General features: G+C 48.0%; 2 protein-coding genes across 3 annotated transcripts in view; both read left to right on the forward strand.

Moving 5' to 3' along the window:
* The first annotated feature begins 518 nt into the window (after window positions 1-518).
* LOC142557766 (uncharacterized) lies at window positions 519-5287 on the forward strand. Its single transcript, XM_075669865.1, has 2 exons — window positions 519-631; window positions 4055-5287. The coding sequence occupies exon 2, from the start codon at window positions 4090-4092 to the stop codon at window positions 5113-5115; it is 1026 nt and encodes a 341-aa protein (XP_075525980.1). The 5' UTR covers window positions 519-631; window positions 4055-4089; the 3' UTR covers window positions 5116-5287.
* A 5-nt stretch (window positions 5288-5292) lies between these two features.
* The window catches only part of LOC142557767 (transmembrane reductase CYB561D2-like), a 32003-nt gene continuing 12196 nt past the window's right edge, over window positions 5293-25099 (forward strand). The window contains exons 1-4 of one of the 2 annotated variants that reach the window (XM_075669866.1): window positions 5293-5465; window positions 15247-15287; window positions 16440-16508; window positions 18240-18485. In XM_075669866.1, coding sequence (XP_075525981.1) covers window positions 5351-5465; window positions 15247-15287; window positions 16440-16508; window positions 18240-18485 — 471 coding nt within the window. In that variant the 5' untranslated portion in view covers window positions 5293-5350. The remainder of the gene's footprint in view (window positions 5466-15246; window positions 15288-16439; window positions 16509-18239; window positions 18486-25099) is intronic. The other variant, XM_075669867.1, reaches the window with a different exon arrangement.

Raw genomic sequence — 25099 nt, forward strand, 5'->3', positions numbered from 1 at the left:
TTATTTTGCGGAAAAGAGGACTAGAATAGAAATTTCGGTGGGGCCACGTGCCCGGCGTGGCGTTGCCCCTCTGGCTGGGAAACCTAACGGGGGGGAGGGGGGGGGGGCAGCACTTGTTCTCGTGCCTTGTCTGGCTTACCAAAGCTCCGCTTGCAGCAACAACACGCATAACCAAAAAGTGTAGTTTGCCGACTCGGCCCAATTCGCTGTTCCGATGTATTGTCCTTTCACACAGGGCGCAGAATAAAAACGGAGGAGAGCTGTGTTCCAAGCAGCTGGGAGGGAGAGCCTCTTTCGTTTCGATGATGAAAAACTTTATTTATCCCTCTTTAAAGGGAAGGGGGCAATGGAATAGAGGGTGGGGGAGGAAGAAACTCCATGCGCTTGGTGACACAACGTGTGGCGAGCTCGCACGCTTCCGGCGCGTACGCGGCCGAGTGATCCACCACCGGAAGGCGCTGCTGCGATTACACACGGCGTGGTGTCGCCGCTCGCGCGGCTCACACGAGCCGCTACAAGTTGTCCGCGAGGGAGGACAAAGGACGCCGCCCCGCTGCGCAAGACGACGCGCCTCCAATGGCGTCTCGCAGGCCTTTTCCTTCCTTTCACTGAACGCACGAGAAGTGGCACGGTAGGGCACGCATTCCACGACAAGTGTCCCGAATTCTCGGGACATTCTTCGGGAAACTTTCCCTCTCGTTTAAAGCAGCGAGCCAGATTTATCATTTCAATGCACCAGCGCTCCAGTTTGTGGGATTTATAGTGTTAGTCTTGAAAAAGAAAATTATAATCCACTCGAACGTAGCACAAAGCTACGAGGGAAACCCATAAATGCTCGCACACTATATAGGCCGGCCCGACACCGATTTCGGATTGCCGACTGTCGGTGACAGCGTTTTTTGCCTTCGTGTCGGCGCCTCTGTCGCAGTGCACCGACGCCAAGCTTTCCGCCGACCGTCGGCAGATCGTCGGCGCCGGCGCAGTGTGACAGAGGCGCCGACACGAAGGCAAAAAACGCTGTCACCGACAGTCGGCAATCCGAAATCGGTGTCGGGCCGGCCTATATAGTGTGTGAGCCTTAAGAATTTCTCTGAAAGTGCCATTCAGAGAAACCCGTTTATATAGATGCGTGCTACGTTGGGCTAGAAGTCGCGAACCTTCCTTCAACTTGCGGGATTCCGCAGAACTGATTTTCCAATAGTCTGCCTTCTAAGCAAGTGCGCTGTTGTTGAAATGACCAACCAACTAACCCAAATACGTCCTGAGCAGTTTCTTTTTGTTTTGTTTTTGTTAACCTCGCTGCTTTTCTTTCTTCGTGTCTCTGGTTAAAGATTAACACTGCCCGACTTTAGAGAGAGCATGTAATTGATCTTTGCCATCAGAACCCGAAGCAGCTGCGAAAAGGGATGATACTGCTCGATGTTGTTACGCCGCTTAGAATGAAGGTAACACCCTTATTACGTACAAGTTGTGCACGCTACGTACGTGCACCGAGGTGCCAAACGACACCTTGCGAGCCTCAAAGGAACGTAGTCAAGCAACCGAAAGAAAAAAAGAAAGAAAGAGAAAGAACACAAGGCAAGTAGCACACATGCCGCTGCGGGGAGCAAGAAAAAGAAGGTGGCTGTCATTCTTCTTTATATGCATAGTCTGTCACATAACTCGAAAAAATTCGCGCAAAGATCGACTGACATTCAAGGTAGTGTTTTCTGCACCTATAAAACTGAGCTGTATTTACCGTTTGACTAGCCCATCTAATGCAATGCTTCCGGAAACAGAATGCGAAAGAAACATTGACTGCATTAGAAATGTAGTGTATCAAATTTCCTTGACGTTTGGAAAGCTTTATATTGGACAAACGGGCCGCTGCGCCAGCGCGATAGATTGAGGGACCATGACTACGACAGTGTAAGACGCGCACCGGAAGGATCGCTGGCTGTCCACTCCAGGTCGCGCGATTGCTCGACCGTGGTCACGGACCGTGGTTAATAAGCACACTGTTGTGAGTAAGGGATCGCCTTACAAGTGGAATAATTGAGGCGGGGAAAGAAATTATCGGCCGATATGCCATGTCATGGGTAACTTTGGTAGTGTCCTTTTAACGGCAGACTTGAGAGTCACTTCCTGCTGATGCATCCTTGCGTGATGTAACGCTGAGATTCTGCTAATCTGGTGTCATTAAGTGTAAATATATTTGCTGCGCGTCATCTTTTGAATGAAATATGTTGAGAGTCAGCGCTGTGTGTCTTTTTATGTCCTTCCTGTCCATTTCGTGCTGTAAGTATACAGAGTATAGAGTATGTTGCTGGCCGACCCCGCAGCTAACGCATGTGTGCCCCCCAGACAAAGTAGAGAGTTTCAACTGGGTTCACTATAGCCTCGTAGTTTGATTATTCCTTTCTGTTTCTTATAGTCTGCCATTTTACGCTTTGCAAGATGTCCATTGAAAAAACAAGCTCCACCATCTGGAAGTGTCTCGAGACGCCATTTTCGCGTATGAATCGGAATACACAGGGCCTCCATATCACTAATGCGCGCTCATCCGGCCCTGTCAGCAGCCGACTTAACTCGTAGCGAAGCATGCAAGCGCTGTTCCCGCTGTTAATTTTGCGCTGTCATCAGATGATCGCAAACCAATTGCGTCAGATTATTGCTATATGTCGCGCCAAGGCATGTCTGAGACGCAGTCGTGTTCGTTTCGGTCGCCGTGGGAGCCCGATGGATGTATGACTTTGCGCTGCTGAGCTCGAGGGTTGAATCTTTGTACGCTCGTCTACGCTTGGATTCAGGCGCACTCCACGAGGTCAGTATTAATCCGGGGAGTACCACCCACTCGCTTGCAGCGTACCTCATAATGAGATCAAGGTTCTGGCACGTAAAACCCAAGAATATCCCTTCCCCCCCCCCCCTTTTTTTTAACAACTCACTGTGCGGCCGTGCAATTATATTTTCTTCTATAGTTTCCATTGCGTGGCGAGGTCCCTCGATAACTTTGCTGCTTGCTCGGTAAGTTGGTTCGTATTCATTGAAAGCAATTGATGAGCGTGAACTAAAGGCGAATACTTTGTTAGAGACAGGCAGGCAAGACAAACGATGTGTTACGGCATAGGAAGTGTTCACATTTCTGTGTGTTTGTCTGTGTTTGTGTTACTCTCGGTGGAATATTTAAATACGAAAGGAGGAGCCACTGATTGATAAGCGTATAGCTTACAGACGCCGAATTCTTTCTCGTCTCTGCGCAACGGCCAGATAATTGTGCCGAACAAGGATCAGTCGACGCACGCGGAACACTGTTCGCGGTTCTTGGAAATCGCAAATACACACAGCGTTCAGAGAACGGGAGCGCGCCGTTTACTTGGACGTCAAGAATTTACTCGAAACCCGAAACAACGGGTCCACGTCACGGACCGTCAAGCGATTACTTAAAGGCTGTCGCCGCGCGTGACGCGTGTGCCGGCCAGGTGTGTGCCTTATCGTCGATTGGGGCCTGATAGAGCGGCCTTGAAACCCGAGATAGGCAGCCCCTGCTCGGCGGCGTCCACCACCACCAGCGGCGGCACCAGCGAAGCCGGTCAACGTCCGGCCTTCCTTCCCGGCGGCCGTTGCACTCGTTTTCAATGCCAGGTGAACGTCCTCGGCGGCGGCAAACACAAGGAGCCGTTCCGGATTTCTGGGCAATGGGGTCAGCCGCGTTTCTCCGGTGCCAGTGACCCAGTGCGCATCCTGCGCGGTCATCGCTCTCGCGCTGCGACGCCGCCGGACGGGACCCGGGCCCGGGAGTTGGTCTCTCTCCCTCTCTCATCGCGAGAGGGGGGGAGAGAGAACGGGGTAGCCCCGGTCTAAACTTGAAAGTTTCGGGAGTGGAGAGGGCCTTCTTCGGGGCAGTGGGAAAGCCGGGCGGCCCGGATGGAGCGGGTCAAGTCGCGGGAAGGAAAGCGCAGCAGCGCCCTTTCTCCGCCCGGCGGCCCGTTGGCCCCGATGTACCGTTAGTCGCGCTCAGTCCGTCGAACGGGACGACCGCGCGCCAGGACTGCTCCTGCTTCTCACGGCGCAGCACTGGCAAGGTTCAGGCACCTGCTGCAGCGCTCCATGGCGGCGGCGGCCGGCCCCGGGCCCGAAGCCCAGACGCCGGAGCCGCCCTCGGAGTCGCCGCCCAACAACGACCACGAGTCGACTGCCACGGTGACGCCGCCGACGGACGAAGAGGACGAGGGCCCTCCCCCAGCGGCGGTGCCCGAGCCCCCTCCGCAGCCCCAGCAGCAGCAGGCGCACCATCGCGCAGGTGAGCCCCGGCCTCCGGCGCCGGGCGCTGGCAATTGGCCGCTTCCCGAGCTGGGCCGTTTCCTGCTTGCGGGGCCGCCCAGCAGCAACGAGCAGCTTCCTGCCGGCCGCGGCTCCTCTTGTCGCGCAGCAGCCGCAGCCATGGAGAGCAACATCACGCTGTGGCAGTTCCTGCTCGAGCTGCTGCTGAGCCAGCGCTACAGCCACATGATCACCTGGACCAACGAGGACGGCGAGTTCAAGCTGGTCAACGCCGAAGAGGTGGCGCGCCTGTGGGGGCTCCGCAAGAACAAGCACAACATGAACTACGACAAGCTGAGCCGGGCGCTCCGCTACTACTACGACAAGAACATCATCAAGAAAGTACTGGGCCAGAAGTTCGTCTACCGCTTCGTCTCGTTCCCGGAGATCGTCAAGACGGAGAACAAGATCCCGTTCCACGTCAAGATGGAGAGCATGGCGCAGGCGCCGCAAGACCTCAGCGTCAAAGGTCGTGAGCGCAAGCGCTCGCTCTCCGACGAGGACGAGCCGGCGGCCGACGACGTCTCGTCCACGAGCAGCGGAGGGGGCAAGCGGGCGAGGCCCGAGTCCGACACCGACTCGTGCCCGTCGCCCGGCAGCGGAGCCGGTGCCCCGTGCCTTTCCCCGTTCCTGGCGGCGGCCGCCGCTCACCATCGCGGCAAGTTGACGCTGCCCTTGTACCCTCCGTTCACGGCGACGCGTCCCTTCACCCTGCCGCCGTTCCCGCCGCTGGGGCCGTTCGTCCCATACTCACCGTTCGAGCCGCAGCTCGTCTTCTCGCCCGCCGCAAAGTCCATCTCAGTGCTGCAGTGACACCCAAACCCGAGCGCTGGACGCCGGGCAGTGCTGCCGCCGAACTATCATCCCCGTTTATTTTATTATTTTTTTTCTTGCCGTGTACAGTTTATTCATGTGTGTGGCTTCCGCTCTGTAGTGCAGACGCCGCGGAAAATAAAAGCTATAAAGGGGCGCGCCCCCTGCCGGAGCTCATGTCCAGCTCATCTACCGCGCCTCCCCAGCATTTGCCCGCCGCGGCAGGCCAAGTGCAATGGCAGTGATGGCGAACAGGGCCAGTGGATCAAGGTCCGCGACGGCGGGCGCTCTCGCAACAACGCTGCTCTTCTCCGTTCTCGTTCTGTACGCTGTGAAGCCGGACACCTGGCGTGAGTACGTGTGTGTGCGTTGCTTCCTCGGATCCGTCGCTGCTGCCCCGCGGCAACCGATCGGCGCTCGGTTCGCTGTCACTGTTTTCGCTCGCTACACGTAGATGGCGCCGGCGGTACATGGAGTTTAAAAAAAAGGTAAAGAGGCGGTCGCTCGACTGCTGTGCGCGATGCTTCAGCTTTCGTTGTCGAACGGCTGTGCTTTCTTTGCGGCGACTATTTATGCCCACAGAGACAGGTCAAAAGGCCTCGAATGCTACAAGCAATGTCGCTGGAGCAGCTGCACATCAGAGAACCGGGCTATGCTTTACCAGCGTATAAGAGATGATACGAGCGTGAGAACTTTCCTATGAATGTCGGACACTTCCCTGTTTTGAAGTGAGCACCATTAACACGAAGTAGTATTCGAAAAATAAATTAGCCGCTAATGCTGCGTTTGTCGTTGCTGCAGAAAGAAAAAAAGAAAGCGGCATATTGTACCGCGAACGAATAGGCAGGTGCCACATCACCATGCACAACAGCCATACGTACTCAAATATTGTAGGCCGCTCTTTCGTACGAGGCTTTCCTGACTTGGCGGGAGAGGGCGCACGTCTCCTAAGTAGTCAGAATCTCTTTTAACTGGAACCATAGCACACATTATTTGGATGCAGTCTCCTTGAGCCTCTTAATTCAGATTGAGCCACGCGTGTTCGTTATGTTCCTGGCCTTTTGGTTTGCCATTAACGTTTGTAGCGTAACTTGACATGTCAGAATTATTGACCTGCGTGCTTCGATAGGAGATTGGTGCTTGACTGTAAGCGTGTAAGAAAAAAAGAAAAGCTTTGTTCTAATTTAAAGAGTCACTGACTTGTACTGATACGAGCTGGCGCCCTCTCGGATTAGTCGCGACGCGTCACGAGCAAATGCGGAATCGCGTGGCGACGCCTGCGCCGTGTCAACGCCCTTCTCGCCACACTGGCCACGATCTGGAAAGTTCCTCGCCTGCGCGCGCGCGCGCACGCGCACGCGCGCGCGCACACACACACACACACACACACACACACACACACACACACACACACACACACACACACACACACACACACACACACCATAACAAGAAGGAAACGTTACACTGAGGCGTCTACAGGGGCGAACTTGCGGTACCGCATTTGATGCAGTTTCGGTAAGTGCAGTTCGTTGCAAGTCCACCCCTTTTGGCTTCCCGAAATAGGGAAACTCTTCGACTGTGGTCTGCACATCTGCTAGCCACCATCCATCGAAGAAGCATTTGAGACGCCTCGCGAGTCAACTGTCATGATGGATTTGTGGAGTCCTTTAGATCGATGCTCACCAAATAAAAGAAATTGGAAGCAGGGAAACAGGGTTGACTTCCAACCGGACTTGGTGCTTCGGCTTTCTATAAAAGAATCTGATGTCATCATCTTTGCTTCCTGTCAGTTGTATCTTCCTCAACTTCTTCATTGACAGTATACCTGTAATGTTATGTAAGTATAACCCAATAGCCTAATGCTTTTAGATTGAAATTGTAAAAGCCCTATTGGAATCGTACAAAAATGGTGCTCAGCTTGCGGGGTGCGCATCATTTACATGCAAATAACGACCAAACATACGCAGTTATGAGAATTCATGCGAAAAGGTTTCACTGGAGACGGCTTTAGTTATGGGAACAGCGTAATGTAACATCAAGGTTTATAGCATGCAAATAAATCTTCAAGGTGTTAATGCTGGATTTCTGTGAGAAGTGAGGGGGGGAGGACGTGTTGGATAAATGTATTGAAGGTTGAAAACCGCTGCCTTTGCCCATCTGCACTTTCGCATTGGCTGATACATTTCATTCTGTTTATTCAACTGTAGCATACGTGTGTGCAAGACTGTGGCATGTTTTCTGCACTGTGTGCAAGAAACGAACGAACAAATACGTGAAAGCCAGCCGCTCCAATAGCGGAGCGGGCCAAGCCCGGAGCATTCTTCAAGTGATCGGGTGGGAGCCGCTTCCCCTCCACCTCTTTTGCTGCTTGAGTAGTGTGAATGTAGTAGTGAGTCAGGCGAAGTTTAGCCTTTTGTTCATTTTGGGCAACATTTTATTTGCGACCTCGCGGGCCTCTATGCTTGACTGAAAATTGGGCTCTCACCGACAACGCATACGCAACGCTTCTTCGCTATTAGAAAAACAAGAAAGAGCGAGGGGGTGGCAGAAGCGAGACTTTAATGACTTCTTCCTTGACGTAGGAGGGGAAGGTGTTCGAAATTGTTTGTTGCGACAGAAATAAGTCCCCACTTTGCCTTTGCGATTTTGTGCAAATCTTGCACTATGTCCGCAATATTTTGCGAATCTTGTTCCAAGATACACCTTCTCTAGCACTGTCTTGTTGCACGCTATCCTGCAGAACCTCTGCGCACAATTCAGCCATCCGGCTACTTTATGTCGATCTTGTTCCTGCAACATTTATTACAACCATATATGCTGGTTTCAGTCCGAGCCAAATAATAACGAATTAAGTTACTCCCCGCTCATGCTTTCTAACCTCACTTTGGATTTTGGAGAACCGAAATGCATGAGTTGGCGCGCTTCCGTTGTCGCTTGTCAGGAATGCTAGCGTTATAAGCACAAAAAATGCTGTGTGCGTCTGTTTCAGGTGGTAGCTAAAACCTGAATCTGCGCTAATCTATCCGTACGTTAGCATCGATTGTGCCATTGCAGCAAATCCACGTGGCTTTGTTGCGATGGCACAATCGATGTATCTTTGCTGCGATGGCACAATTGATGCTAAAATACGGATGGATTAGCGCAGACTCAGGTTTTAGCTCCCGCCTGAAACAGACGCACGTAGCACTTTTTGTGCTTATAACGCTAGCATTCCGGACGTCCTTGCGGGAGACGATGGGTTGAGAGCAGAGGAAGCGCTGCGAATTCCCTCGGCGATCCGCGGTCGGCGCCTATACCGAACCTTCCTCCCACCCATCCGGGTGGGAGGGAGGTTAGGTAGGTGCCGCTTTAGCGGCCACAGACCAATAAACGATGACACGTTCTTTTATTTGATGTGTTAATGACATGTCGATTTTTTTGGATAATATTCATTGGAAGTTATACGGAAGTTCACGTTCACGACTGGGCGGATAATGCATACTCAGAGCGGGCCCAGGTGGCACGTATACTGAAAAGTTCGCCTCTCTTGCGGATTACCGATTGCAATTGCAATAAAAAAAGACTGAAAGAATGCGTCAGTGAAATTTATCTTTCTCATCGACAGATCTAGTTTTCAATCGTACCTTATGAACCATTACAGAAGCTTAACTATGCAGTGGAACACTTGAGAGGCAAGCATCACATGTCTATAAGCTGTCCGTGACGTCCGCGTGACGTCAGGAATACAGGGACCCGGTGCATTGACTCGGTGCGCCGATGCTGTTTTTGGGGCGGGAGTGAGAACGAGTATAAATGCGAGAGGGAACCCCTACCTCTCTCTCTCTCTTCGAATCTGGAAGCATCCAGTAGGAGAAAAAGTGGAACTCGATGACGTCAACCTCCTTCGCTCGCGACCTCTCGTTTCGACGGCCTTATTTTCTGAAGTAACCGTTGCCTTCGTATTCATATACCGTGAAACGCAATATTTCTCTCACTTTCTCACCAATAAACCAATATGAATGAAATGTGCTGTATATCAGTAAGACGTGCAAACTTATAGGGGCTGTCAGGAGGTCCGAAAACTTTAAAAGAATTGAAGCATCAGTATTACAAATCTAACTCCGCACTAAATACAGATGTCGCGCTTGTGTAAACTGCATCATTTAGGACGCAGCGGCAAAACTGTGACTTGTCAGTTTTCTGCATGGTTTCGTGTGCATAACTTGGAGCATAAGGACTTCTGCTTAACTTCTTACAAACGTGCTGAGTGGGTTCGCAGCGCAATTAGAGCACTTATCGTTAACTTTCAGTCGGTGCATTTATGTGCATTATCATGGTACATTTCGTGTACTTCACTTGGAGATGTCGAGTAGCTGCACGAAGCGTACCACTTTGTGCGCTTCTGGCGGACGTTCGGGCACTGCTCTTCGCGTACTCCTCGGGCACTTCTCGGGCACTTCTCGGGCACTTCTCGGGCACTTCTCGGGAACTTTTCGTGTAAACTTTCGGCACGCCCCGAGCACTTCTCTCCCTCTCAGTGAAGCAACGAAAGTTGTCGAGTGGTCCGAGCACGTGGCCCGACGGCAGGGTCCTGTAACGCGCTCAATGGCTTGGAAACATTTGACAAAGATCGCAACACGCAAGAAAACAAGAGCCTGCCGACCGGCGACAACTATAGCAACGCTGCAACGAAAATAGATATCGCATGTCCGTATCAGCAGTATTTCAAAAGCGGTACAATTTTGCTTTACACTGTGCTGAGCGCCGAAATTCAAGAGAAGGATTCCACATGCAGGGCGGCGGATCTTGTCTCTCGCGGAGTGGCTTTCCACTCTGCATTGATGACGAATAACGGAGGATTTTATGCGAAGTGTCTGTTGAAGCACGATTCAGACCAACACATCATCATCATCATCATCATCATCATCATCATCATCATCATCATCATCATCATCATCATCATCATCATCATCATCATCATCATCATCATCATTAATATTATTATTATTATTATTATTATTATTATTATTATTATTATTATTATTATTATTATTATTATTATTATTATTATTATTATTATTATTCCAAGCTTGATAAGCTTATCGTTTTGTTTGACTGGACGTACATACTTAACCAAAGAAGATTTGTCGGGCAAAGTGTATGAAACGTTCTGAACGCAACTGAAAAAATTTGAGTTACATTGCATACGGCTGATAGCTAAGCCGATAAGAAAGGGTCACTGCTGGATGAACACAGAAATTCTTGCTTCTATTTCGTATCGAGACACCTTATGGACACACTGCAAAAGAAATCTGAGAAACCAAGCACTGCAATTAGTACACAAGTCGGCAAGAAATAGAGTTCTCGCTCTTCTGCGTGGCGCCAAACGCCGTTACCTTTATTTATAAATTCCAACAATCTTCAAATATTGTAAGAAAAGCTTGGTCTTTGGTAAATCATGTCATAGGAGTGAGTTCCAGTAAAAAGTCTATTTTCGGTGCTTTTCAGCAATCTCCCACAGCAGTGGCTGGTGCTTTCGACAGGCAATTGTAAGAGTGTCCCAAAGAGCTAGCTGTCTCTTCATCCACAAACACGCGGTCGCGAGGGCAATCCGTATCTGCGTCAGCTTTTCTTCCGAGAATTTCGAGGGGTGATCTGGAAGAAATTTTCAGGTTCCGTCCTAACAAACGCACTCGATATGGTGGAATATCCTTACACACCATCAGAAGGAATGTCAACGCGCTGTCACATATTATCGTGCATATACTGCATAGTTTTTCGGAAGGTGACGAAATTCTGGAACGCCTAAAAACTGCAGTTGCTTTGTCACTACACAAGTCAGGGAAGAAAGTTAACATTGAAAACTATCGGCCAATTTCTATATTGCCGGTTATTGCTCAGGTCATAGAAAAATTTCTTTTCCACGCTGTCTTTCTTTCTTAACAAATTTTCTATCCTGACTGATCGGCAGTTTGGCTTTGTTTCAGGGCGTGGTACTCTGGCACTGCTTGAGGAATATTTAGATTAACTGTTCTCGGCATTCGATCAGAATCTTCTCACGTGTGCCCTGTTCTTAGATGTAGCGAAAGCATTTGACACCCTGAATCAACAAATCTTCTTAAGTAAACTGTATTTTTGGAGATTTCGTGGGCCTTTTTACAACATTTTCAAAAATTGCTTTAGCAACAGATTTCAAGTGGTCGATACCGATGATGAGGGCGTTTTTAGTTGTAAGCTGTCGCTGAAAGCTGGAGTTACTCAGGGGCCCATTTTATCGCCATTGTTGTTTAACATCTTCGTTAATGACTTTCCTTTGGCAATTTCCAAATGTTTCGTGTTCCAGTATGCTGGCGACCCTGTGTTACTGGCAAAACATCTTTCTTACGAAATGTCCACTGAAATGTTGCAAAATGACGTGTACAAAGCAATGCTTTGGTTCACTAATAATGGAATTGTTGTTAATGCCCAAAAAACACAATTTGCTTGTTTTCCCTCTCCACTCAAGACTACTGTAGTTAACATGCCTCTCTACTTACATGAGTCGAACTGTATTTCTTGGAAATTTGCGCCTATTTCATACATGGATTGTGTTAAATATTTCGCAATATCTTTCTATATTAACTTATCGGGGCAACATCACTTATCACTTATTTGTTCTAAACTGAGGTCAGTCGCTTGGCTGTTGTTTAATATCAAAAGTATTGCACGCTCGTCTGTAAAAAAAAGATTATTGTACGTGCACTCGGTTACAGCCTGTTGAGATACGGCATTACAGTCTTCGGCTTCTGTTCGGATCGTTAGAGATGCAGGGTAGACAGGATTATAAAAAAATATTCGTTAAAATGAGCCCCGATTCCGGGGCGCAACTGTGGGCGGTCGGCCATGGCCCGACTGTCCCGACGTGGGAGCGGCGCGCTGAGTCGCGAACCTCGGGACCTTGCTTAAAGTTTTGCATCCGTCCATCCATTGAAAATGTTGTCTAAAATTGCCCAGTAGTAGCAGCTGCAGATATCTTCCGTGAACTTGGTCTACTGAATTTTCAATCCTTGCTTATAGAAACAGTTGTCGAACAGTTTTGAAATTCCGCATTCAAACAAAAAAGTGCCGTCACAATGAGTGACCTTAGAGGAAACGTCCGTCATGTAGTTCCTCGTTCAGCCACAAGGTATGGTGCGGCCAGACGCTGTGCAATATATGCCGGACATCTTTAAGTTACCAGATCAAATCTTTAACGCGACATCGAAAAGCACGCTGAAAGATTTAATAAAGGAGCTATGGTGAAATTAACCTCCAGAACATTTTTCCATCATAATATTTACTTCATCAGTTTCCTTTGTTTTAAGTAGAATAAGCAAATATTATCTTGTTCTTTTCCATTTTTTGTAATTCATTTTATCTTTATTCTGCATGTCTCATCAATTTATGTTTTTTTTTTCGCCATGTGTATCATATTCATAGCACGGTCTTACAAGTCAACTGAGGCTTAGACCGGCCTGTTTGTGTTCTTTCGCATTTTTGGTGGCAATAAACATTATTATTATTATTATTATTATTATTATTATTATTATTATTATTATTATTATTATTATTATTATTATTATTATTAAAATTTTGATTTCTGGGGCACTGCTTAAGACGTACGGCAGCATACCTAGTCTGCTACGCTTCCTAGGACTTGGAACGTAGCGCGAGTAGTGCCCTTGCACACACTGGGCGCTAGGAGTGGTGTTACTAAATGTCGACCTATATCTATCCTCTGTGCTGCATAAAAAGTGTTTGAATCTGTATAGCATTCCCTGTTTTCTGTTATTACTAAGAACATTTTAATAGATGAAAAGCGTGGCTTTATATCATGGCGCTTCACAACAACAAACTTGGTACCATCTGACACATGCTTCCAGTGTGGTACATGTTAAGGGCCAATTAGATACTCTTTACTTTGACGTAAATTAAGCACTTGAGGTAGTTTGTCATATAAGCTCATTAAAAAGCTCACAAAAATGCACATACCTTCTTCCATCACTGCCCTGATGTCACATTACCTCAGCAATAGATCGTGCTTCGTTGGCATTAATGGGCAGAGCTCTGTTAGCGATGAAGTCGCTAGCGGAGAATTCCTCATGGGATCTGTTCCTGGCTCTCTTCTCTTCCTGTTGTTCATAAATGACATTTCGTTAGCAATTCAAGACTCTTCATTCCTTTTGTATGCTCATCACACTTAAAACTATTTAAGATTGTCAACAGTGTTGACGACTGCATTGTATAACCTCCAAAAAGACGTATTTTTTTTTCGCTTTCAATCGGTTGCAGAGACGATGAGCTACTCTTAAAACTGGGAATTAAGTTATGCACGGGAAATACAATTGCAATTGGACGCGCAATTGGATGCTCCACTGCCTAGGGTTGATGAAGTGAAATTTTGCTGGTGTGTACTTGGACAAAACGCCAAGCTTATATTCACACGCTAAATATGCGAAACAACGTGCCCTTTGCGCTCTTAGTATTGTTTGTCATGACTTCCGCTCCGCTGTGGCTTTTTTGAAATTATTTTCTACTATGTGCCTTCCACTACTGGAGTATGCCTTTGTATATAGCTTGGGGCGGAAACTGCAAATCTAATTATTACCTGATTGAACGCGTCCAGCGTAAAATGATAGCTATTTTCAAGCACCGCTTTTGCCGTTCTGGCGACCATAGTTCAAACCTCTCGAATATACGCCAACTCAGACCTCTAAAATGAAGACGTACTGAGTCAGACCTATTCCAATATAAGGTGGTCCACAGCACTGCACATTGCTCAGAGCTTCTTGATCACGTGCAATTTTCCGTGCCGCAATAATATACAAGACAGCAATCCGCGTTTTCTGTGCGGCTTGTTGCATTAGAGATTGTGCTATGGCTCGACTCGAAATAACATGCAGTAAATATTCTGATTGTATTGATATATTTCAGAGTTCATTTCCTGTGTTTTTCACATATGTAGACAGTCATGTCGTATGATTAACTAACTTTTACGCTCGCGTCCTCGTTTTGTGATTGGCTATTTGTTTCTCTATCTCACATTGTTTTGTCAACCACATTTGTCTTCTGTGTACATTTTGTCTCGCTTGTTGTTTTATAAATGCACCAGTAAGAACACTTCGTAGCTGTTCCCGATCACTATAATGAACATTTGATTAATTGACTGGTTATAATTTCCAATAGAGTACGTTAAGTAATATATGGACTGTGCCAGATTCAGCGCAATTTCATTCCTTCGAATGAAAAGCTGGTGATTCGAACATTACTTACATGACAAATATCAGTGTTTAGTTAGGTAATTAAGAATATCACTTTTTAACCTGCAAATAAATAACATTAGGCCACTTATTACAACTGCAAAAAATGTGCCAAATAATAACGGATTCGCTCAGCGGCAATTCGAAGCCGGAGCCAGCCTCGTAGTGCGCGTCCCCAAATCTTGCTGAATTAGTGCGCTGGTGTGGCCCGCAGTTTTGACTCGGAGAGCACGAATGATTTTATGCCTAGTTATCGCCTGCAACACCTGTACTGTGTGGGAAATTTGGGGGAACTTGTTTTTCGATCGAAGCAGGTTTCGTGAAAGGACTTATGCTAAGATATGGCTTCGCTGCATATAAATTTAGTGATTCGCTATAGTTGAGTATTCATGAATTAGTTCCAAGTAGCATACAGTCATTAAACACGTGCACAGGAAATGAGGACACAGCTGTTCGTGTTTGTGCTCATTTCTTGTGGCCGTCTTTTTAGCGAGGCTTCATTAATAACTCCGGCCCCCAATTCCACAAGTTCACCATCTATCAGTCAGTTAATCGCCCACCTGATTATCTCTCGTGCGTGCTGGTGTGCGCCTCTTCAAGTCAATCCGATCTCAAGAGGTCGAATTGCGCTACATGCAACAGGTGATCTTTCAAAAATCAGTTCAAAGTAAAAAGACGCGTGGAAGAAAATAATTAACCGCAGTCGCATGTTGTTTCCAAATGCCGCTCTTGTTACGACATCGCATCCCGGCACAAAATACCAGCAGAGAGAAAACAAAACAGAGTGGTTCGAGCGACTGTTCGCAGCATCCGATTTAACAAGCAGCCGAACTTTAGTTGCCGATTGTGAGTCGATTTCGGATATTTGCAGGCTTCTTGTTCCCATGGCACCCGACGCTCGCGGTGTTGGCGGTAAGTGTCTTTCTGCGCAGCCTGCATGAAGCATTTCTTTGTAGACGTGTTTTATGTTTGTGAGCGTACCGGGTGCATGCTACCACGCTTGGTGTTAAAAAAAAATTAAAAAGGCGCAGTATCGCCGGAAAGGAGAAGTACCAATTGCGATAGGAAATTAGTGAATATCTGTGCGAAGTAAGGATAGTAGTTTTAGCCGCCTTATAAACTTGTAAACATTCGCTTACTAACTAAATTAACAATAGAATGGGTAAGCGTCACGGAACGAGGACGTAGGAAGAAGCAGACACACAGAGACAGCGCTGTTTTTGTGTGTCTGCTTCTTTCTACGTCCTTGTTCGGTCGCGCTTACACATTCTATCACAAATTCAAACCAGCCCGCCAACGTGTTTTAACTAAATTGACAAGCACGGTGCAGAGCACATGAACGCATCTCCCTCGATGAGCGCGGGAACTCGCTGTCAAAATGCTGGAGTTGGGAATCGCGGCAGCAGCGAGCGAATTGACCTACGCGCATCTCTCGCCTAACGAGGCGCCGAAAGCACATGGCATTCGAAGCTGCCGTCACTACGAGACGAGGCCCGCGCGGACGCGCACTTGGGCCGCGTCGCAGGTCGCGTTCAAGACGCACGAGCGCCGGCAACGCGTCCCTCTCCGCCAAAGGCGTCTACACTACGGCGTTGGCCACGCGAATCGCGGACGCCGGCGGTGGGTTGTACCACCAAGCTCTTGTCACTATATTGCTTAATGTCCCAACTATGTTAAAGAAAGAAAGAAAAAATAAAAGTGGGGAAAAAAATGGCGAAGAATTCCCATCACCAAACCTTCTGAACCCCTGTATACTGGGAACTTTTGTTTTTGTACTCCTCCTTTGGATGGCTAGATGGATGGATGTTATGAGCGTCCCCTTTGGAACGGGGCGGTGGGTTGCACCACCAAGCTCTTGCTATTATACTGCCTAATGTCCTACCTAGGTTAAAGAAGAAAAAAAAAAGAAAGAGAAAAACACGATGAATTACCATAACCAAATTTTCTGACCCCCTATTGGGAGCTTTGTTTCTTTACATCACCGTTTTTGTCGTTTCCCTACTTCCACCTCTCTTCCAACCGCGCCTTACTAATCTCTATTGTGGACATGTTTGCTTCATTAAGTTTCATGTTCGTGGAGGCGAGCGCCATCAGGAGGTTTTACAAGGAACTGGGCGCCTCGCTCGATCAAAGGTAGAAACGCTAGAAAATCAGTTTGTGTTTGAGTTCTCGCGTAAAATAATTATGTATTCTGGTATATTCAAATTACAATACGACGTTATCGTGTCTGTAGGTTGTTTGTAAGTCGTACTATACGAATTTTCTGACGCAGTTTACTTTTAGAAATTCAATTAGTTCAGTAACTTCTCTGCGCTATACGGAGGGCCTGCGCGGTCGGGTACATGCGATGCTCGAAAGTACCTTTCGCGTGAGGGTGCTCGACGTTGGACGCGGGACGCTGGTCGCCGACGCGGGACACTGAACGCTTTCGCGTTAAAAACTTCCTTTTAATCGCTTGACTAGATGAAGCCGATGAGGGGCTTCAGTGTGCTCAAACGCATTAGCCATCGAATATATATAATAGGAAACAAGATTCTTAACGCCATTCTAGTAATTGCTATCCGAATAACTGCGTAAGTTACTCTTTACCTAGAGGGCCACCACTCTGGATACTCGAATAGCAACCATAACGCCACCGTGAGTTATTCTGACCTAACTTTAAAATTATTGTGCAGCTAAATATACACCGCGTGTATTTTCTCGAGTGCTTTTCAGTTCGTTCGAGCCGCCTCGTTCTGTCACTTTGTGTCATTTGTGCGAGTGTGTTCACACTGACTGCTTCTTTATTCTTTTCCTTTTCTTTTTCATGTCTGTCTTTTCTCCCTCCCCGAGTGTAAGTCAGCCGACTGCGGTTGGTTAATTCCCTTACAAAAACGGATTTAGACAGGTTATAGACTGTCGACAAACCATTCTGTAGTGTATGTTCATATTTTGTAAATAATAGTCAATAAAAAGTGTTACATGATGTATATAAAGAATATAAGAGCTTCTATAGACATTTATTGTATATAAATATTCAGTAGAATACAGTCGATCAGATTGTAAGGCAATACGGTGTTAGACTGTCTATAGACCAGTGTATAAAAGTTGTCTGAAGACATTTTATAGACAATGCTCGATGAAACGAGTAAGGCCATAAGTATTTCCACAGACTAGCCTATACAGAGTGTAGAATGTGTCTGTAGAAGTCCATAGATTTTGTTTACAGACAGGCTATCATATATTTAAGCAAATGTCAATGAAATGTCTATAGATTGTCTAAAAAATATTGTAAGAAAGCCTCCCTTCGCCATTGTTTCTGTCTTTGTTTTGTGCCTTATATTACACGCCGTTTCGCTTCGCTCTTTGCTTTTCGACATAAGCGAATGTACTCGTACATCTACTAGAGGGATTCAGTGGTTGCAGTGTTCTGCAGCAAAACGTGAGGTTGCGGGTTTGATTGCCGGCTGCAGTGGCCGGGGGGTCAACGGCAGAAACGCCCACCAAAGAAACCCAGGTGGTCGACATTAATCGTACGGCGCGTCTCTCCTGTCATTGATTTGGAACGTTATCCCAGTAATGCCCAAACACACTCACACATGAAGGAGAATTAGAACTGGTTGTTCAGCTTTATTTGTAAACATGGAAACTGAATTTCTGCTATGAAAAAAAAGGATCGAGTGTTATTTGCGTTAAGATCAATTTAGTATAATAATTAGTCATTTGTTTGCCGCACTGTTCACAATTGTAAACTCGCTCCAGCATATCACAAACGCTAGTATATACGACATGCGCTATAAATGAGGATTTTGAGACACCGGACTCGGCGTGTAGCACAAGCGATAGGCCGGGCGATCGCTCCACGCTTGCCCCGCCTCCGCGCAGTACGGCCTGATCACCCAGCCGGCCGTGCTGCTGGTGCGTCTCGGCCGCACCCGGCTCCACTGGGCGCTGCAGGCGGCGTCCACGGCATGCGCCGTGCTCGGCTGCTGGGCCGCGTTCGTCCACAAGGCGGCGCTGGGCAAGCCGCACTTCGCCACGTGGCACTCGTGGGCGGGACTCGGCGCCCTGCTGCTCACCCTGCTCGAGGCGGCCGTCGGAGTGGGCGCCATGACGCTCCGCACTTCCATGGTGACAGCTCCGTTCTTCCCAATTAAGCACTGTTCGTCCTCTAGGGCGTAGAGGAAAATTAACGGGGACACTGTTCGACAGTGCGCTCGAGACTTGATAACGGCTGTCGTTGTGACACAAAGTGTTTACCGCTTTAAGAGGAAGTTTTAGCTCGGATGGTCCTATCTAAACACATGCAAGAGGAGGATTCGTTTTTCTCGGCAACCACTGCACCAAACTTGACCAGGTTTTTTGCATTTAAAAGAAATACCTAAAATCTAGTGACTGTTGGTTTCGAATTTTTGATTCAGGTCGTTAATTTTTAGTAAAAATTGATGAAAAACGCAAATTTTAGAAAACGAAACTATCAAGTTTACAACTCCGTATCTCAGCAATAAATAATGATATCACAATTCTGCGAGTTGAATTTCATATTATATCTAAAGCGTACAAGATTGATATGTTACAGATGGATAAAAAAATGTAATGTGTAATTACAGGTTTTGCGAAACCCTTGTACTCAACGTAACAAATTCATGTAATATATAAATTGACACAGAATTTGTCCGCTTTGAGTGATCTAATGGATGCCGTTTACGGAACCGCGATATCTCTTCTTGACGGAGAGCTAGTAATTAGCAAACTTCGTGCTTCTTTATTTTCGGACTTTCAAATTTTTGAATATTTTTACGATAAAATTAAGGCCCTATATCGAAATTCCGCTTTCAACAGTCGCTAGAATTTAACTTTCTCCTTCAAATGCAGCCAATTTCAATAAAATCGGTCGAGGTGTTATCTCAGGAAAACGTTTTTGCGTTTTACATGTATTTGAATAGGCCGCGTCGGACTTGGGCCCGAGCTGACGCTTCCTCTTAAGCGTATCTTGCTTAGGACTAACGGCGGAGGCCTTGTTCTGATGGTGGCGATAAAAGAAAATCTCTTCGCATCTGCTGTAACCTTTAGCAAACCACAAACACTTTGCCGAGTGATACGGTGTAAAACTGGGCGAGAGTGAATTGATGCGTTTTCTGCATCAGCGCGAGCGCTGGCGAACTCTTCCTTATGTCGAACACGTTAGACAGCGCTCGTCCTGGGTCCTTCTTTCTTGTGTTGCCATCGTTTTCTGCGCTGATCGAATTCATTCAATTTACCGATTGCACTGTAAACCGATTTGCACGGTTCAGGGTGTATGATTCGCACCGTTGCACACTTTAAGCGTGTAGGGCTGTCAGTTAAAGACCCTTTTCACGGCGATTCCGCGGGCGCCGCCATGCTTGATCACTTGGCGACGCGTCCATTGCATGCCTCAGCTGTCTCGAACGCGTTTTCAATGGATGGGAATGGCGCCCCAGCGCGTCTCAGTGAACCTCTGGTTCAGCGCATATCGTGGACGGTGACTGGGTTGACCATAAGAGTTTCATACAATAATTACGAGAGAGAACTCTGGCGCTATTGTCTACGGGAGCTGCAGTGAGAGCGGTTGTACCAGCATGGAAATTGTGGGAAGTGCACGGATTTGCCTAAACTTTGTCTGTTTGGCTTCAAACGGCTTTGTGACTTTGTAAACTCGTCATTTTCAACAAAGTACTGCGTAATAAATAAACATAATTAAAATTGCCCGACGGCAAGATTCGAACACAGGAACTGTAGCACAGAAGCCTGATATTGAAACCATTAAGCCACAGCCGCATGTATCGACAAGCGAATAAAGCACCCTTATGAATTTACCGCGGGCATGCAAGTGCCTTGAGACGCTTGGCGCGTTTCGATTTGGCCACCTGGACAAGCTCAATCGTTGCAATTAATAGCAATTGTGAGAGTTCGCGGCGACTTGTGCAATTTGGAGAGTATAGATTGCGCTGAAATTTACGACCATAAGATTTATATAGCCTAATATACAAAGCCACAAGAACGTCTGAATCCACAAGCACGAAGATCAGACAAATCCATGTGCTTCCCATCATTCCCATGGTGGTACAACGACTGCAGCGCCAGTGTTCCCTCTAGTAATTATTGTAGGAAACTCTATGGGGTAGACGACACGAAGCTTTGGCCACAGCTTCAGAGGGCATGTAGGCGCTTTCAGAGCCCATTAAGCCGAGACCACACGTACGCCTGCGCACGCGCGCAAGCTCGCGTCCGCGGGCCCAGCGCTTGCCGCGAGGAATGGCGGTTTTCATCCACAAAGACGCGTGACAGCGCGCGCTTACTGGCCTAGAGTTTCCTGCAATATTGTATGAAACTCAATGCTCACTAGGATCATTCACAGACGCCTTGGCTGACGCCGCTTCGTAGTTTGTTATTGACAGTGTTTCAGTATGCTTCGATATCCATGAACGTAATTGTTATATCTTTATGGCTGTTAGATCAGCACAAAAAGGAAGGAAGAAGCACTTTATTGCATGATATAAGGCTGCTTCACCGAGAGTTGATTGTACCGCGCCGTAGCTGCGCAGCCAGGCGCGCCGACGCGAGGCAGCCCAAGCGCGCGATAAGCGAGAGGAGCATGGAGCAGCTGTTCGCCGAGATCGAGGGCGCTATTCTGGACATTCCGCCATTTTCTTCGATGCATGACTTAGGCGCGTCCGCCATTTTCTTGGATGCATGACGTAGGCGCGACGCAAACAAAATGGCGCTGGTGGCCCCGTTTTGCTTACGTAACGTGACGCCAACTTGACGTTTCGCCTATATAAGAAACTGAAATGAAGGCACTGAATGTGGCATTATCAGTAAAGGAAAACAGTTTTCCTCCGCAGTAAAAATAAAGCAGCTATCTCAAAGCGTATGATTATTCCGTCGAAAACGCTTCTCGCTTCCGTCGTCTGCTGCGTACAAGCCATCGTCTGCTTCAATAGCTACGATGCGTGTCCCCGGAAAATGGAATGAGTCATCGCATGTTGGCGCCAACGCGCTTGTTTTCTTGCTTGAGACAACATACGCGACCTACCAGTGGTGATGCGCGCACGTTCTAGGCAACGTTATCGCTATCTCGTGAAACTCAAGTGACTCAGCCCGATTTGGCTGACTGAGAAACGGCCGAATATCACCGATAGCGTTGCGCGCGCCAGAGATATCCACTAGCGCGACGCAAGCGCCGGCGCTGCCATCTCTTGTTCGTTTCGCTGGTTACTCGCACCGAGGGAGGAAACTTCAAGGCGCCGCCTTGCGTACATTTCTTTTAGAGCGCAGCTCTTTGGCGTCCGTTCCTGGGTTTCGCGTCGTCGTCGGCGTTGTCGTCGGCCTCGTAACCAGCTCCGCCCCCCTTTCATCCCCCCAGCGCTAGCAGCGACCGACTGATACCGCTGGATGCCGCTGACGCCGCTAGAGAGTCAAGATAATGTGACTGCATAGAACACCGTCGCCGCCATGCAGAAAGAGGAGGAAAGGGTCCCCCCCCCCCTGTTCTTGTGTGGCGGATAGGGTGCTCTTCAGTTGCCGACGCGCCGGTTATTTCACGTAGGCCCCGGCACGTCGACGAATACGTGACCACCTTCCCACGGCTAGACCTGGTTCTTAGCGCTGCGGAAGCGAGGGTATCATATTGTTTGTGTCGGCATCGGCGGCGTTGTCCCTGAAACCAACTCCGCAGCTGGGGTTGACTCACTATCGGCGTCAGCGGCATCAGTCAGTCGCTGCTATCTCTTCCCTCCTCCCTTTATCGTGTTGTCCGCTTGCTGCGCGCGCTTCTGCCCCCATCGTTTGCCGCTGGGTGTACACGCCGCCCCCCTCCCCCCTCTTCCTGCGAGTCTCCGGTTGTCAAAGCGCCGGCTCGAACTTAATTCCTTTCTTCGCTCCTCCTCCAATGCAACCCCTGTGCGGTGGCAATCAGAGAGCCAGATCGGTGGCGGCGGATCTGTATATGTGCACCGCCCGAGCCGAAATTGCCGCTGCCGTTCGCCACTGCGAAATTATCTGCCAGTTCTTTCTGAGCCATGAGCGAGACGACCGATGGAAGTCCTCCGTCTGCTGCTGCTGCTGCTGCTGCTGCTAAACGAGCTGCCAGAGCAGAGGCCCAGCGCCGTCGCCGTCAGAATCCAGAGGTGCGTGCCGCCGAAGCAGAAGCTTACCTAGTGGAGTCTTTGTTAAAGGAATACGTGTGAAAAATAAAAAAAAAATTCTGTGATAGCGCATACATGTGTTGCTCGATTTCTTTGCCTCAATCTATCGAAAAGGTGAAACAGCTTATTTGCTGCGCTCAAATTTCGCATTAGGAAGTAACGTAATCGTCGGTAATTTTTTTATAAATTAGAAAGAGGACGTTGTTATAACTTCTGATTGTGCGAAAAGGCATTAATCTTGATTACAATAAAGGTGCAGCAGTGAAAAGTGGACAACATTGCCGAAAGTTTGCTATGTTCAACCAGTATTATTTCGTATAAACGCGTTCTTTTGAAAAACGATGGCCCGAAACACAAATACCAACACCACCCGAGAGCGATGCAAATACTATAAGCACGCGTTATGAACAAAAGATTTTCGTGGCGCCAAACGACGGAGAAAATGTGGCGACACGCATTCCTCTCGGCTGCCATTGCATATGACTGCTCATTATCATAATTCGCGCGGCTCGTCGCAGCAAAAATTATGGCGGAAAATCTCAGCAATGGCGGCCCAGCGCAACGTCACGCATCGTCAAAATGACGTTTACGAAACAGCCCTTCCTGTGACGCTCCTCACGAGATATTCCTTCAGCCAATCAGCAAGCTGGCATGGCGCATATCTTGGATCGCCACCACATATTCGCGCAATTGCAGATGCATTGCACTGGCTTCTGCACGCTACCGCTCACATTCTTTTTGAAGCGCTAACATCACAATATATCTGCCAAGGACCAAAAAAATGTATTAGTCCATAAAATTTGCAGCTCCACGTCACGTTTCGTCATCTTGATGAAAACGCAAAATGACATTTCGCAAAACTTCCGTTTCCCGGCACAAATTTCAAGGCACGTGAGCTCTCCACAGCCAATCAGAGTGTAAACATGGCGGATAATGGCGGCCGTGCAGCCGCCATGCGTGTCGAGAATAGCACCCCAAGCCGCGTTTCGACGCGTATGAGCCATGCCGCATCGTCTGCCGTGGGCGCGCGGACGCACGAGCTTGCGCGCGTCCGCAAGCGTACGTGTGGTCTGAGCTTTACGCCTTATCCAAACGGCGCGAGCAGTGTTTACGGTGCTTTCACTAGAAGCGGAGCTAAAAATGTATTGCAAGCTGTCCAAACTTTCCGCTTGTAGATTAAATCAAAATTAGTGCAATTTGCTCATCGTTCTTTATTTGGCTAACACTTTGAAGCAGCAGCTTGTCATGTTTCTGACTCAGTCAAGTCCATCGGTGCTATCACTAGCTGGTTGTTTATTTCCTGCCTAATCTATCGCGGGTGTTCTCAGTTCCGATAGATTTGTTATTGATTCGCACGAGACTTGGAACGTGGATGTTCTGTATTTCGTAATAGCTTGTAGCAAAGATGTCTTATCGCCAGTCACTCGCTTACTGTCTGGACCGTTACGAAATGTTCAGCATCGAACATTAATGTCAGCGTAGTCGCCGTCACCGACGCTTCAGCGCGTTATATCAAGTGTGCGCCCATTCACTTATTCTTGACACGTTGGCGATAGAGTGGGCGTAAGTTTGAGTGCGAGTTCGGGCAGATGCGTGTGGATAATATGCGACAAGTTTACTATTCCAGGAAGCGGTGCTACTCCCCTTGTCACTGTAACGAGCGGTACTCATTCGATCTTGGCGACGTTCCTGGGTTGAAGTTACTTCGTTGGAGGTTAGCGAAACAGCACTAACGGATGAATTATTTGTTTTGTCCTCGAGGCAAGCCATGCATCGCGAAAGGCCGGATACACAGTCAGTCCTTACGTACAGCAGCGGTCCGGGTTCATGCAGATGCATTCAATTCCTCAATGTGCCAGTCACTATTCTTGCAGCCAACTACTGCGCACGCCTTCCCTCTACCATTCCGCATTCTGCAGCATGAATGGATAACAGTGCATCAGCGAACACTCGCTGCATTTACGACAGCTGACCGCAAAAGGCAGAGGCGGTAATTTTTTCGTCCGCATTCCTGCGGCTTTCTCACCGGCAACGTGGGCGTCGCGCCTCTGAAAGCGCCATCTTGTTCCTTTTCGCGGAGCAATTGGCTCCGCGAGAAGTGCCTGTATGGACCGATTTGCACCCTCAAGGACCCTAATGCCCCGTTCACACTGAGAAATGTTTGGTCGGCGACAACATCGGCGACCTCGTCGCGCCGATGTGTTCGAGACCGATTTTCGTCGCTGAAAAAAAAAAAAATTGCCGACGATTACGTTACTTCCTAATGCGAAATTTGAGCGCAGCAAATAAGCTGTTTCACCTTTTCGATAGATTGAGGCAAAGAAATCTAGCAACACATGTATGCGCTATCACAGAATTTTTTTTTATTTTTCACACGTATTCCTTTAACAAAGACTCCACTAACAGTTCTTGACAGTCATGAAGGAAGCTTTGTGGTCGGAGAAATAGACTGATATATGTTCGACTTGGTACACCAATGCTTGATTCTCAAAGACGAGATGTATACAAGTGCCTCGCGAGGTTGTCACAGCCGTTTGACGTGTTACGAGCGAGAGGAACGGGATGTTCTCCCGCATA

The sequence above is a fragment of the Dermacentor variabilis genome, chromosome 9 (assembly GCF_050947875.1).
Source record: "Dermacentor variabilis isolate Ectoservices chromosome 9, ASM5094787v1, whole genome shotgun sequence".
In the NCBI taxonomy this organism is placed as follows: domain Eukaryota; kingdom Metazoa; phylum Arthropoda; class Arachnida; order Ixodida; family Ixodidae; genus Dermacentor; species Dermacentor variabilis.

What these genes read in the sequence shown, in the direction of transcription:
- LOC142557766 (XM_075669865.1), top strand. Translation starts at nt 4,090, where the DNA reads ATGGCGGCGGCGGCCGGCCCCGGGCCCGAAGCCCAGACGCCGGAGCCG.